Here is a 15,228-nt window from a genome sequence, read left to right as displayed (position 1 = left end):
GCGGCGGCGGGCTGGGGGGGCGGCGGGGGGCGGCGGGCGGGCGCGGCGGCGGCGCAGGCCCGCTGGCGGCGGCGCGGGGTGGCTCTGCCCGCCCGGCGCGGAGCCAATGAGCGCGGCGCAGGGGAGGGCTGGCGTGCGCGGCCGGCGGCGGCGGCGGCGCGGGCAGCCGGGCGGCGTGTGCGGGCCGGAGCAGCGGGCACGGCGGCCGCCCGTCCCTCGCGCCTTGCAGCCCCTTTCGACCCCCTTTCCCCCCTCCCCTCCCCTCCCTCCCTTCTTTTTTTTTTATTTTTTTTTATTTCGTTCCCTCCCCCACCCCGCGATTTTTTAAATTTATTTATTATTATTATTATTATTTTCCCCCCCCCCCCGCCCCGCTGCTCTCTCTGCGCTTCGCTCCGGGAAACGCTGGATTTTAAACCTCTCCCCGCCAGGCAGTGACACAGGGGGAAGGAGGGGAGAAACGCAGCCCCGCGCTGAACATGGCCCGGGCGAGCGTGCAGCACCCCGTCTCTTGGGTGATCTTCGCCGGGATGGCCGCCCTCCTCCTCTCCCAAGGTAGGGGTCGGGGGGGTGGGGGGGGGGGACGACCACGCCAGCGGAGGAGCCTGGGCGACTTCCCTCCCCGCTGCGGAGCGGCGATTTTGGAGGAAGGGTCGGGGGGATGGGGGAGGCGGCGCCGACCCGCTCTGCAGCTCAACTCAGTTCCCGTCGGAGCGGCGCATCCGACGGGCTGGGGGGCTGCCGGGGAGGGGGGGGGGGGGGCTCGGCGCCCCTCTGCTCTTGCCGGACCCACCTGCAAGGTCGTCCCAAGAACTCGCCGGGGACCCCCCCTCCCCCCCCCCCGCCTGGGCTCCGTCGCATCCCGGGCGAGCCCGGCTCGGCTGCCCCCGGGGGATGCTCTGGGAGAAGCTTTTGGGGAAGGGGGGGGGAATTTTTTTAAAAAAAAAAAAAAAAAAACCCAAAAGCAAGAAGCAAGCGGGGAAGGGAGGAGGCAGCCCCGTCTGGCCGCCAGCGCAGAGTCCGTCAGCCGCGGGGCTGGGGCTTCAGCCTGGCTGAGGAGCCTGGCATGTGCCCCCGTCCCCCGGTTGTGCCCCCGTCCCCATCCCCAGGATGCGCCACCATCCCCAGGATGTGTTGCAGAGATGCCCGGCGGCTCTGGCTGGACCGGGCGCCGGGGGACGGCGATGCTGGTGGGATCGCTGCGCCCCCCTCTCTGCTTTTTGGCCCGGCAGCCCTCGCTGGAGCAGGCTCCCTCCGTGGTCCCCCGCGCTGGCCGGGGCAGGCGGTGGGACTGGTGCGCCCAGGGACTCCCACCGGGCATCTCTATCACCGGCTTCCCGTGCGGGGCATGGAAACCTCCTCCCTGTCCCCAAGTGGAGCTGGGGGGACACAGCCAGCCCCCTCCGCACAAACTTCTCTCCGCCGGGCTGCGGGGGGCTCGCTCTTGCCGAGAGCCGCCCCTTGCTGCGCCGCCGGGCCGGGGCTGCTTAGCATGCCGGGCGCGTGCCGAGGCGTTCCTCCTCTTCCTCGGCCTCCCGCGCTCTGCTCCTTCCAGGCTCGCTGCGCCCTGGCCTTCGCTGCCGTGGCGGAGGCTCGGCTCCTTGCGGTCTTGCTCTCGGCCGCTGGTCCTCTCTCGGGCTTTCTCTCCCCGTTGCTGTCTAAGCTTGCAGATGGGAAAGTAGTTTTTTTTTTTTCTCCTTTCTTTTTTTTTTTTTTTTTGCGCTCCCCTCAGCCGGGGAAGAATTGGTTGCATCCCCTCACCCCGTGCCTCCCCAGGGGAAAAAAAAAAAAAAGAAAAATCCCCCCCACCTCCTCTGCGGCAGCCCCTGGGGACGGTGCTCAGCTCGGCTCCCTTCTCCCGCCGGCCCGCGCTCGAGGCTGCCTCGCCGGAGTCACGTCCGCCGGTGCTGGCAGACCCACCTGCGTGGGCACGGCTGAGTCACGGCGAGGCAGCAGCCGCGAACACCCGGGGCAGAGTACTGCCCTGGGCTGGCTTGGGCAGCAAAAAGTTTGGGGCTTTCTTGCACCAGGGAGTGTTAGGTATGCCGGATTGTCTGTGCTGCGTGCTCGGAGGGAAGGAGTCCACCTGGGTGGCTCTGTTGTATAACTGTATTGATAAGATTCATAAACAATTATTTTTGATAGCTTTGGAGCCAAAACTTGAGGTTTTGGAAATTGGGGGTCAGTAGCCCCAAAGTGGAATATGTAGGCATGCATCTACACACGCGTTGCTGAATAGCAAAGCTGTATGGTGCAGCTGCTTCATGATCTCCTCTGACATGCGCAGTGTTGGTTTGTGTTTTTAACTTTTATATCTTGCTGGATATATATTAAAAAAAGCACTTTTTTTTCTTTGCTTGGAAAATGCAAAATTTGTCATCATGCAGGAAAACTGTGTTTTGCACAGATCTACTACAAATAGCTCAAGAGATCTGTGCTGCCCTCTGCAGCAGTTTATCAATACTCCAGGTCATTTACCTATTTCCAGCCAAACAAACACTAAAGGAAGTGGTTGGCGAGTGTGCTTGAGAGTAAAGTGGAGCATCGAGTGGGATAATTCGTGAGTGCTTGACCATCTGCATTTGTGCAAACATCCGTCGGCTGTCAAAGTTTTGCTGGTTTCCTAGCAGACTGTTCTTTTTTTTTTTTTTTTTTTTTTTTTTTTTTTGGGAAACGTGTTCCCGCCACGTGAGCTGTGCCCTGCCTGGGGAAGCAGGCACGAGACCTTGTTGCCCTAAATGTCCCCTGAGCTTTGGCAGCCCCAACGCTGGGCTCTCCAAGGGTGCCATCTACTCTTGACTACAGGTGGCTTCTGCTGGAAGCAAAGGCTGGGGCGCTGCTTGGCTGCCGCTCCTCCTCCGAGGATGAAGGTGCCCGTAATAGCGGCGCGTGGGCATGGCGGCGCTGGCTAAAGGGCCGCCCTTGTCTTTGAGAGCAGCCAAGGCTTAAGGGGAAGAAAGCGGGAACAGGGAGGCTACAGTGCGCCAGGATAGCCCCGGGCGTCGGGGAGCGAGTGGGTATTTGGCAACACAGATCTCATTGTCTTTGCTTTATCTGTCGCGGCCCTCTGTGCTTGGATGGATCGCTTTTGCGTATGATTTCAAATAGTGGCGATGAACTTCTAAAACATGCTTAAGGAGCCATCAGCAGCGTTTTCTAACTGCCTCTCGCCTGGTTTCACAGCACTGAAGAGTAGAGGTGGTAATGCCTCACAGTACCCCTTACTCATACCCACCTGGACTTCTTGAGAAAGAGAGCGGGACTGGTGCACAATACGCACCCGGAGCACATCCGAGTGGGAGAGAAAAGACAACTCTTTACTCAACCATGCCTAAAAGGATTAGCCAGGCTAAAAGGTCATAGAAGATTTAGCTGGGCCTTTAGCATCAGTAAGCCAAGAATTATGGGAATTTGATTTACAAATTAGCATAAAGACCTTATTCTAATAAGCACGCGAGCCGAAATAGGTATGTGAAATAATAGCATGTGTCAACATCAGGCCCTAAGTGTCCCTCATCCAAAAGAATTATTAGCTCAGTCTGGAAAACGCGGCCGGGTTGCAGACGATTCGTAAACTGAAACACGGAGTAAACTGGAAGCGAGGACGCGGGTAAAAGGCTGGGTCCGCGCCGGCGGTGTATCTGCAGACCGTAGCCACCTGCTATGTCCCCTTGGCCAGCAGAGAGCCCCGAGGGGCGTCCCCAGCCCGCGGGAGCGTTTGAGGAGGGCTTCTCCCACGCTGGGGCGGAGGGAAACCTGCTGGCAGCGCATGCGAGAGGGTGATTGCAGTAATGAATGCATATAAGAAAAATTACGCGTATCGACATCTTTCTGTGAATACCCGGATTTATCGTTCCCTGGGGAAAATATTAGACGTGGCTTCGTAGTGGTGGTTAATAGTTACCGTGCAGGTCAATAAAATGTGATATTCACCCCAACAGCAGAAAATAGCTATTTAATAGGTAATAACAGTAATAATCAATAGCTACACGATTAGGTAACCCAGTTATATGTAGTATATAAAAGGAGAGGATTGCAGTCTGGTTGCTCAATGGCCTGATTTTGAATGTTGCTGAACATCTGTCATTCCTGTTGATTTTAACTGGAGCTGTAAGCAGGTATCCAGCACCTCTGGAAATCAGGCCACTGGCTGGGATTAATTGGCACATTTTTAAGACTCGGCAGAGTAAACAGGAACCCAGATAGACCTTTGCCCCTGGGAAGATGCTTTTGAAGGCAGGCTGCATTGCGCAAAAATGTGGGATTGCACCTAAAATGCTGGGTTGGCATCTGAGGATCTCGGTTCAGTTGCGGGCTTTGCTGTGGATCTCTGTAGTGCCAGCGCTCAAGCTTTCTTCTTCGGTTTTGTACCCAGCGTATCGCCGCTTTCTCGGGAGCGTTCGTCCATGCGTGGGCACTGACCTGGTCACGCAGTGGTGGACTGGTGAAACAGCGAGGAGCAAAGTTGCTCTGGTTGCTCTATGCTGTGTCTATAGAAAGAGCTCTTTATGGAAAGAGTTGTTATTTTTAGTGAGATATAAGAGGTGGGGAACGCACGCTGGGGTTAGCTCATGCTATTTGAGTTACAGTAGCAGGTAGGATCCCCAGTGGTGGCGTGGAGATGGGTGGTGCTAGGTTCGATGCACAAACTGCTACGCGTTTTGGGGCAGGCGCTTGCTTCTGCTGTTAAAACACAGACAAGAAGTAGGTGGCTGTGGGACGAGCAAGGAAGCTCCGCTGGCCAGCGTGGCAGGAGGAGGCCCGGGGTGCTGCTGAGCTGTCCATGCGTTTGGGGCGAGCCTCGTGCGTGCAAGCGGATCGGCCGAGAGGAGGCGGTATGCAAGTTTCCAAAGTTTGGGAAAGCTAAAGGAGTCAGCTAAGATGAGGTGATATTGGTGGGCTTGGAAGAAAGCTCCTCATGCCTGGTACGACTCAATTCCTCAAGCGCCACAGGGGCCGTCCCGACCAACTCGGACCAGAGTCGTCCAGTCCCGTTTCCAAGGACGTGCAGGGCTGGGTCCTCGGGAGGAGGAATTCCCACCGCAGCTGGTTTTGGGGTGTCCTGGTGCTTAGGGAAACAACTTCTTCCTTATCCACGGAGGCGTTTTGACCAGCATGGTAACCCTGGCGTACAGTTCTCCTGTCTCCTGTTGTGCCAGCCCTGACTCGCGCATGAGACAAGTGTATTCAATATTCTCCGTGTCTAGTTCACTTATTTTTCTTGCTGCTTTAACGTAAATATCCATATTTGTAATCCCCCCCCCCTTATTTTATTTTTTCCCTATGGTGGTGGGGGGGAATTGATCAGTTGACAGATCTAGGTCAAGCTAGCAGGCAGGGCTTGCTGCTCGCTGCCAGAAACGGGAGCGGAGGTGGCGGGGGCGAGCTCACCAGCCTGCTTCCCAGGCGACTTGCAGCCAGACGGCGGAGGTGCGCCGCAGCCTCCCACCGCGGCCCGCAGAGCGCGGCGTGGGCAATCTCTTTCTGGCCGTGGGGATTAGAAGAAACGTCTTGTGCGTTTGTCTTTCCTTCCCGCATCCCGGGAGTGGCGGCGGAGGGCAACGTTTGCTGTCCTCGTTTGCCAGTTGAGAGGGGCCCCTGCTAGAGGCCAGGCCTTACGAGAGGGTAGGTGGGACCTTTCAGCAGGTGAACGTCCTGTGGTGCTTGCTCCCTTGATGTGCAGTGCCAGATCTCCCATTAGACTCACCGGGGCTAAAAAGCGATCCATCTCAGATGTTCGTTGCAAAGGCTTGCAGCTGCCCCACAACTTGAGGTTGGGCCTCCTGGTTTCAAATAAGGGCAAAAATGGGAAAGATGCCAGGTTTTTGGGTTCTGTATTGGAAGTCTGAGGCGATCCGCTGATCCCACCTTCCGCGAGACCTTTGGTGGAAGAAACGAAGGGCAGGGCATGGAGCGACCGCCACGTGCAGAGGCATTTTCACGTGGCAAACCTGTGTCTGCGTTAATAGGGAAGGAGCAAAAGGGAGCTGGGGTTTGGACCCCATTGGTACGTGTAGGTTGTATGAGGGGCAAGCGGGTAAATGATTTGCCTGGAGTTGTGTGAGCACTGATTTGCGATGATGGGAAGCTGCGTTTCCCTCCGAGCTCAGGTGAAACTTGAAGGTCCTGCCTCTGCAGAGACCGAGCTGGGAACCTGCGCTCATGGGGCGTGAGACCTCCTGCACCATCGGCAGCCTTCCTAGGCAGGGGAAGAAATGCAAAGGCTGGACTGTCCATCGCTGCATCCCTGGGGGCACCGTCATCTCCGGGGAGCACCTGGCGTGGGTCCTGGAGCCCCTCTGCAGAGGCCGTTGCATCCCCCGGGGTTTGCACGCCCCAGGGCCGCGCTGCCGACGCGGTCGGAGCCGCCGCTCCGGCAGCGTGGAGGCGCTCGCCGCCTCCCTCTTCCCTCCTGAAACAGCACGCGCCTTGCTCTTGCTTAATAATAAATCAGAGGTGAGGCCTTCGCCGCTCCCTGTTATCTCCTGCCAAGGAGGAGATCATGGATTTTTGATGCGCTTACAGTTAATATGTCCAATGCTGAAAGCTGTTGTAAATTAATTGACCCCCTTGACCCCCTTGTCCCGTTGACTGTTCCCGCTGAAGACACTGTTCCGTTCTTGGCATCCTCCTGCCCTGCTTTCCCTTCCTCCTCCTCCTCTGCTGCCTCCCGCATGCTCGGCTTACTAATCAGGGGCAGCCTCCCGAGCAAGGCTTGATGCAGCGCTGGCGCCGGGCGAGAAGGCACCGCTCCGAGCGTGGCAGCAGCCCTGCATGGGAGCCAGGACCCCCCCCACCCCGGGAACCAACAGGGATAAATCACCGCTTGAGGGATATGTTTCCCTTGAGACAGGGTGGCGGAAGCTGGCACGGCTTCTCCTTGCAACGGGGACTTTCTGCCCGGCGCGTAACTGTGCAGCACCGAGCGCGGAGAAACCCGGGCTGCGCTTGCGACGCGGCACGCGAAGCTCTCGAGGAGTAGGCAGCGCCGCGGGGACAACGTGGGCTGTTGGTATTGAAACCCTATTGTTCGTTCCAAAACCGAACGAGACGGAGCAACGGCAGATTGCCTGTCAAAGTGAATTCTGGGGAAAACCAGGGATCGATCGGAAATATTTTGTTCTGGTTCTGAGCTTGCAGCAGCCTCTCTGCCAGGTTGTGAAGTTATTTCAAACAAAAGAAAAACCTGAAGGCTGTATTCGGGCAGTATCAAAAGAGCCTCCCTTGATCTTCTCGAGACTTGGTTGCGGTTTTTTTTTTTTTTTTATTGTTACTTCTTCAAAACAGATCCCCTGATGATGTTTTGCTTATTTTTTTTTTTTTGCCCGAAACGGGGTTCTTGCTTTACAGAGCCGGTCGGAAAGCCGTGCCTGACCGCCCTCGGCGGGGGGCCAAGCCGTGGTCTCATCGTGCCCTCGAAGCGTTCCTCCTCCTTGCGCGAGGCTGTCCGGTGACTCACGCTAAGTTCCTGCCTCGGGTGGTTTGCGGTCGAGCTTTATTCCCTTTCTGCCGGGCGGATGGTATTTATGGCTGAGAGGGTGCCGATATTGGACCCTCGGCGGTGTCGGTCCGCCGAGCCCGCGCCGGCCGGGAGGCGACGTCCAAAGCCGTGTAACTGGGGTTGCGTACCCCTTTGCGCCGCTCCGGCGCGCGGCAGCGCTTCCCCTTGGGCGTTTTCGCGTTTGGCAGCCAGCTCCAGAGCCCCCCACCCCCCCCCCAAAATAACGCCCAAACCGTGATTATTCCTTCTGATCCGCTCGTGTTTATGTAAATGGCTGGAAAAGCGGGTTTTCAGCTTATTCCAGAAGCTTAAGGGAGTCACGGCGCGGCCTGTTATTGAAAAATCGGAAAGTGAAAAGCAACTTCTGCCACAACGGATGAGCAACTCAGTGACTCGCCGCGGAGCGCTGGCGGTGCCGGCTCTGGCTGCGCGACGAGCGGGAATTTCCGCATTTCTTCCCCCCGCTCCCCGGGATTCAAACACGCGGCAACAGGTTGCCGCTCCGGCAGCGGCTGGCTAACCGGGGCCGACCGGCCCCGCATTGCAAACCCTCCTGCCGCTCTTCCTCCTTCCCCCCCAGCCCTCCGTTAGGTCCCTTTCCCCCTTCCTTATGCTAATTTCCCACCTGAGCACCAAGCACTTTATAAATAGCAAATCTGAAATGAATTTCCTAGCAGCAATCATTATCTCCCTCGACAGCCATTAAACATTCACGCAAGCAGAGCAAAACGACAAAAGGGGATTGATTTTTTTTTTTTTTTTTGGGCAGCGTGCTGGGTGGGGGGGAGAGGAGGGAGGAAATATGTTGACAAGGCTTTTTTTTTTTAATTTCCTCCCTCCCCTTCTTCCCCCCCCCCCAATCCGCTGTGTCTTGAGGAATTTTAAATCACTGTGCGGCTCTGGCGTTGGGATCGGCGCGGAAGCGGGTGGGAAAGGGCTGGGTGAGGCTGCGGTCGGGCAGCAAAAGCCCTTTCCCTTCCTCTGCAGCCTTTGCAAGGCTCGCAGAGCTGTGCGAGCCCCCCGCGGGCCCGGTAGGCACCAGCTTAGCTAGGCCGCGGCGGCCGAGACGAGCGTGCCGGGGTTCACGCCTGCCGAGCCGGAGGGGTGGGCTGCAGCGGCGGCGGGGGGGGCGGCCGTCTCCGCAGCCCTCTCGGCAGGACGGAGGTGTTGATGCAATAGTTGGGGGCCGGCGAGCTGCTGCCGTATGAGGCGCCGCGGCTGAGAATGTAACTTTGATTTCAATTTTCATATTTGTCAGCAATAATTAGATTCAAGAAATGTTTTTGCCGCGGTTCTAAAATACTAATAAGTAGGAGCCTTTGTACTATGGCTAATGGAGTCTTTTTTTTTTCTTTTTTTTCCTAGTGGGCTAGAAAAATTCCATTAAAGGGAAAAGTCATACTATATTACCATGCTTCAACATGCATTGGCTTTGCCGCCGCACTAATATCTTTGCTGGGAGACGGCGGCCGTCCCTTTTAACCGCAGGGGCAGCGGCTGGGATTGCTGGGGGGGGGGGTGGTGCGAAGCTCGTGGGGGCGCCGGGAGTCGTTTCAGGTGCTTGCCCGGTGATACCGCAGCCTTAGTCCCGGCTCTCCTCCTGCCCGTTTTCTCCAGCAGTCCTTTTTGGTATTGCTTAGTCCCTGGGGCCGGAGGGCGAGAAGCGGCGGTGGACGTTGCAAGCTCGGAGAACGGGTGGTAGGTAGGTCTGCGACCTGATGCCGAGGGGCTGCTGCAGTTTGGAGGACCCTTGTCTTTCCACCAGCACCTTAAAAAATAAAAAAAAAAAAGAAATAAAAAGGATAAATATAGGAGGATCTGTGCATCTACCACCCGGCTGCCGTATCCCCCCTCCCCTCCGCCAGCTCTGGCCCTGCCTGCTCGCTCCCTAGCCGCGGGAGAGGGTCCCGTCGTGCTTCTTTCCGTTCTTCCTCTTCTCAGCTTGGCTTCGCACGTAAGCGCTCTTAGATAATTAGCCGGGATTTCCACCCCCCGGCCGCCGTGCCGGCTGCGCCGTGCTCTTCCCGAGGCAAAAGCCCTTCTCTTCGTCCCCCCCTCCGCCGCGACTGCCGCCTGCGTTTCCCTGGCGGCACGTGCCAGATCTGATCCCAGAGCAGCCCTGCAGGATAGAGGCAGGCGCGAGAGGTTACGTTTGCTGGCGATACGTACAGCAAACTGGGGGGGGGGGAGGCTCTGAGTTGCATCGTTCTCAAGTTACTTCAGCCTATTAAGCAAACAAAAGCACTTGCAGAATGAGAAATGGAAATGGCCGGCACAGCCCGATTAATCCTGGATGTACAATTCCATTAATAAGCTGGCTTTTAATAGGTGGCTCTTTCCAGGAGCTGCTGGGACTAAGAATTGATGTATTCACTGTAATTGTGTTGCAACTAATAGGATATGAAGAAAATTGTATGGAGAACCTGTTCTTTTAGCACCGTTTTCCAATCAGCTGAAATAATGCCTTGCTGTGGAAGGACCCAGCAAGGTAATGATACTTGTAGCTAAATAAAAACAGCAATGTTTTTACATCTGCTGCCAGATGGTTTTGGTTCATGCTTTTGCGTCCCTGCAGAACGGACAGAAAGCAAAACTGCAGTTTGCAAGGGCGCGGGAGGAAATGGGGATGGCGATGCCAATTGCAATATCCCGTTGCTGGCCGCCGGGGCGGTGGGATGCGACTGCCCGTGCTTGAGCAGCACCAGGTCCGGGAGCCTCCAGGCTGCCGCTGGAGAGCGAGGGTGGGATTTTGCAGGTGCCTGGCGTCTTCCCAGCGTCTTTTGCATTTTGTTTGTTGGCAGGGAGAGGGACCTTCACCCTGCAAAGTCGATGCGGTTCACTGGGAGAGTTCATTAAGGAGCCCGAGGTCCTCACTCAATTCATCCGCTGTGTTTGTTCAGCTCCTGATTGGACTCGGAGATCCCAGGGCTCTGGCAGTTTGCTAATACTCTTTTCACGATGAAATCCCTTTTTTTTTCCCCCCCCGCACACATGCGAAACCTCGGTTCGCCGGGCTGGAGCAGGCTCCTAGGCTGTGGCAGGCGGCTGAGTAGCGCTGATTGCAGCCGGGAGGGGACGGCTGCCCCTTGCCACGCTCATCGCCCCAGCGTGCCTCTCCCGGCGTCTGCCAAAGGTGGCTTTGTTGCTGAGATGTCCCCTTGGTATTCGGAGAGGATTTGGACTTTTTGCGGTGGGAATTTCTCCGCGGGTTCTTGCAACAGCGGCGCAGCTGTCGGGGGCGCAGGGATGCCGTTCGCACGGTGCTGCAGCTCGCGAGCAGGCTGAGGAGATGCACGTATCCGAGGTGGTGCACGACGGTGCAGGCCTCCGTAGCATCTATGCAATTAGAGAATAACGTACGTTAAAGCTGAGGAAGCACTAGCCATAAGAGCTGACTGATTCAAAATCTAGGCAGCCTCTGATGGTTGCAGCCATTTCTTTGCTAATGGGCTGGGAATTCATAGAAGTTTGCAGCACTTCTTGCTTGTGTCTGTTCATCGCTGCTGGTCACTGGTTGTTTGTTTTTCCCTCCTCCTCCCTGTTTTGTATGCATGCTTTGACCCTTCTTTGGTAGCAGGCTAGAGAGTAAATATAAAAGGGGGAAAAAAAACGAGGAAAAAAAAAAAAAAGCCAAGGCACATTTCAGCTCAAATCCCTGAGGAAACAGATGTGATTGCCTTACAGAAATGGCTCCAATAAGGCCAGAAAGGAATATTGCTTTTATAGCTTTTGGGATATAAAACATTTAGAAAATGTGATTGACTGGCAGGGTCTAATTTATCATTTACCCATTTCTCTCTCTCTCTCTCTCTTTCCCTGTTTCCTCTTATCCACACCCAAACCCAGAAACGTGTGCTCCAACACACTCATTTACACGCTTTCCTTTCTGCCTCACCTGCGCGTGAGCATTAACACGCGTGCCCCCCCCCTTTTTTCCTTGCACGCTCACACATGCGCACGCATGTGCATGCGCACGTTGCTCTGCACTTCTGACTCCTTGTCCCTCTGTCTGTGTCATGGATTTATCATCATTCTGCTAAGCACTAGACCTCCTGTGGCTATTTATAATTAATGCTCAGAAACCTGCCAATCCATTTAATGACACTAGGAGGTCATGGCCTCCCTTATAGCTTCCCATTAATCATCATTAGAACAGTTCTGGGTTTTTTACATTCTTTTTAAATGTTAATTCACCTTTATAATGCTCCTTTCAGCTATGACTGTAAAGGGAGACTCTGTGGTGACTCCAGACTGTCTTGCGAATGTGGGCAGGTGAAAGGCACAGTGGGACGATTGCACTTGATGAAGTCTCTCGGATGTCTCCCGCTGGAATGAATTACGCTCACAAACTCGGTGAGATGGGATTTCTTCACTGCCCTCTGCTGCCGGCTCCTCGCAGCGATGCTGGCGCGGCTCCCTCCCTCCCGCGTCCGTCTCTCGGGGACCGGCGGGTCCATAGCGTTCAGGCCGCGCGTGCAAAGACCCGCGGTGCAGGCTGGTAACGTAGCATTGGCGCCGTTGGGTAGCGTGCAGCCAGGAGCTGCCGGAGAGGAGTAAGCTCCTTACTGCCAGCAGAGAGCTTGTTAGGGCCACGCGTGCCGAGGTTGTGCTCAGGCAGGTCCTTCCTCGGCCAGACCCTGCTGGGAAGTTCACTTTGGGCCAAAGTGGGTGTTGCGGGCTCACGCAGAGCCCAGGCTACAGCGCGACGGTGGTTGTGTCCCGTTGGCGTCCGTCATGCTGCAGGAGAGCTGAGGGCGGATGACGGGCTTTCGTGAAGCTTGTCCCCCCCACAAAGGCTATCCAAAAACTCACTTCCTAGAGAGCTGGAGGCCCCGGGGCTGCTCGCCGCGGTGAGTTCATCTCCCTTTCTTTCCTGCCGCTGCCCGACCGCAGGAAACGCTGTGCCCGTTCCCCGCGTCCCAAAGCACCCGCTGTCGTCGGCGCACCCCGGCCAGGTGGCACAGCCCACGGCTCCCTTGGGCGCAGCAGAGGGGGCTTAACGGAGACGTCAAGCGGCAGCTTGGAGGGACGAAAGCCACGGGTGCAATCTGGTGGCTTTTGGCACGCAACGGCTCTTCTGAAACAGCCCTGTCTCGGCAGCGCAGCGCTGTCGGAAGCAACAGGAGGAGGCAGCCCAGGTGCTCGGGACGGCGAGCCAGGCCCCGTCCCCCGGGGGTTCAGCTGGCCGAGGTGGGGCTGCTGCCGAGCCCTGCACGGCGCTGGAGCCGGCCAAGGTTGGCGCTGGCCTCTCTCTTGGGGTGCGACGCCTTCCTTGGTGCTCCTTCGGGGAGGTCTGGTCTTTGTGAGAGCAGAGCCCAGCCCCGTTTTTCTGAGTAAATACGCCAGCAGCATTTGGCTTAATGAACTGTGGCTTTTAATAAATGGCTCTTATCTTGCTGAAGTGCTGCTAAATTGTCAGGATTTAAAATTAGCCTAATAGATTTGCGGGCGATGTTTTATTCACTGGTTAGTTGGAAAGAGACAGGGAGAGGAGAGGAGGCTCCACCCAACTCGCCTTGAATTATACAAGAGTTATTTATTTGTTTGGGCCGAAGGGGAAATGTTGTGGATTAATGTGTGATGCCTCAACACCTGCCTTAATGAGAATTTAGAGACCTATCCTAAACTGATAGTCTCCAATTAATCACTCAGTGGCCCCTCTGCTTTGCTGTCCCTGGAGTAGATTTTTCAAGTTGGCGGTTGGGTTGTGGTAGAGCTGCCGGTGGCAGCGAGGGGACAGGCCGGCTGCATGCCGGAGGGACGTTTGGCTGCGGTGGCTTGCGGGACCACTTCTTGGAGGTTAGCTCCGTGCCGATGTTCAGGCAGAGCCCAACGAGCCTCTCTGGGCTGTTTCACCAGCAGCGACCGAGCGAGCCGGGTGCGGAGGGTTTTGGAGTCATGCATGTGCCAACAGTGCAGAGAAGCAACCGAAATACCTGGGCGACTTGTACGTTAGGCAGCAAAGTTGGGCTGGGTCCTAGCTCCGCTTCGCGGACGCTCCGTGAACTTGGGGGAGCCTCTTTGTGCCTCTCTGCCGTAGTCCCCCTTTTGGCGATGAGGAGCTGGTAATGATCCTGTTGACAGTTTGGAGACATATGGAGAATGAAGGCAGAGCAGCATTTTATAATAGGGTAATATGGGATCTGGTTGGGATGAAAGATGCCAAGGAAATGTCAATCACTATCATTATCCTAACAAACTGCTCTACCTGCAGAGATAATAATAATATTTAGCAATTATATAGCACCTAACAAGCTCAAACAGCACAGACGGCAGCTAATTAAATCTCCCAAGACTTCCTTTGGGTGGGTGTTTTCCTAAGAGCACAGACTAGCTTCTGCACAGTCTTCTCGGTGAAGCCAAGCGTGCTTCTCCCTGTCTTCACGGATAGAGAACGTGGGAGCAGGGGAAGGTAACAGTCCTGCTGAAAATCCTCCATGAGAGTGCGAGAGTAAATTCAGGTGCTGAGGATGGGCTCCCAGCTAAGGTAGCAGGCAGGTTTGGGTTGCGCCACTGGCTCTGCTTGCGAGAGCGTTGTATGGCCTTGAGTAAATAACCTGGATTTTCAGAGGTGTTTGGATGCCGAACGCCTGGGTGTTCGTTGCATCTCCCTCTGAAATCAGGGAGGATGCGGGTGCTGGCACCTGAGTGAGGATCAGGGCCAGCACGGGGTTGGTGACCGCTTGGATCCGGCGGGATCCTCCACCCTTCGCCAGCTGCGGTGTTGGTCGGGCCCGGTAAGGCAGCAGTCTCGTCTCCCTGTGACTTTGTGAAGGTCAGTGTCTGCGTCTGAAGTGGGGCTGATAGTAGCAATGCATGATGCACAGTGTCAGCCATAAAGGAAATATTGTATATAAAAGATAAGTTTTTGCCTTTCTTGTGGCAGGGGAACAAGGCACCGGGTTCATTTAGCATTCATAAAGTCTTGCTTTGGAAACGCCTTTAAGTACTGCTGAGGGAGACTTGAAGGAGCGTGTTTGAGAGTCAAATGCACATCTCCTTGGGCTCTCCTTTCATCTGCTTTAAAAAACACAATCTTTTTTTTTTAATCTTTTTTCCCCCCCTCTGTAAAAATACTAATCTTCTCCAACAGCAGCAGACACCCAGGGTGCAGGCGCGCAGCAATTAGTTCAGTGAACAGAATAAGCGAGGAGCAGAGGGAAGGGAGACTCAGCCAAGTACTGGGAGGACGGCAAAATGCAGCCTGCTAATTAGGAGGAAGAGCAGCACGGAGCAGGGGGAAAGTGGCTGGTTAATTCAGGTGCAGAATGGCTAAGCAGCCGTGCATGCCGCTCCAGAGGAGTCATCTCTCCGGGTTGCAGGGTTCTCCCTGGGACGCAGCAGTGCCCTGGGGTGCTGGACTGACCTGAAGTACCTGGCGAGGAGTTTGTGTCTTGGTTTGGATCCGAAACCAAATGGCAAAAGAGCCCAGGGGGAGATAGTAGGGACTCTAATGCAAGGATGAGGCGTGTGGTTTGGCCTGAGTACCTCCCCTTGCCCTCCCGAGCATCATCCAGGCTGGCCACAAGTCTCTATTAGGAGAAGCATGAGGAGCTTTTGGCTTGAGTCCTTACTGGACTCTGCCACCATGAGGAATGGCGTGGTAGTCCTCCGGAGGCTGGGCTTTCCCCACAGAGAGTCCTCACTGTGCGCTTTGTGTGGACGCTTGAGCAGAGATTCCTGCTAATGTCGCAGGAGCTGCTCCTTCCGTCTCAGCTGGCGATGCG

General features: G+C 55.9%; 1 protein-coding gene across 3 annotated transcripts in view; it reads left to right on the top strand.

The window, feature by feature from the left end:
• The window catches only part of LOC104144548 (protein CEPU-1), a 352,423-nt gene that overhangs the window by 8,467 nt on the left and 328,728 nt on the right, over positions 1-15,228 (top strand). For 2 of the 3 annotated variants that reach the window (XM_068916624.1, XM_068916621.1), the window contains exon 1: positions 144-555. The exons of the other annotated variant lie outside the window; for it this stretch is intronic. In XM_068916624.1, coding sequence (XP_068772725.1) covers positions 480-555 — 76 coding nt within the window. In that variant the 5' untranslated portion in view covers positions 144-479. Of the gene's footprint in view, positions 1-143; positions 556-15,228 lie in introns of those variants that run through there. 3 annotated transcript variants of the gene reach the window in all.

Source organism: Struthio camelus, chromosome 22, assembly GCF_040807025.1.
Source record: "Struthio camelus isolate bStrCam1 chromosome 22, bStrCam1.hap1, whole genome shotgun sequence".
Taxonomy (NCBI): Eukaryota; Metazoa; Chordata; class Aves; order Struthioniformes; family Struthionidae; genus Struthio; species Struthio camelus.
The sequence above is the reverse complement of the archived record's forward strand: the minus strand, read 5'-3'. Positions and strand labels throughout refer to the sequence as shown.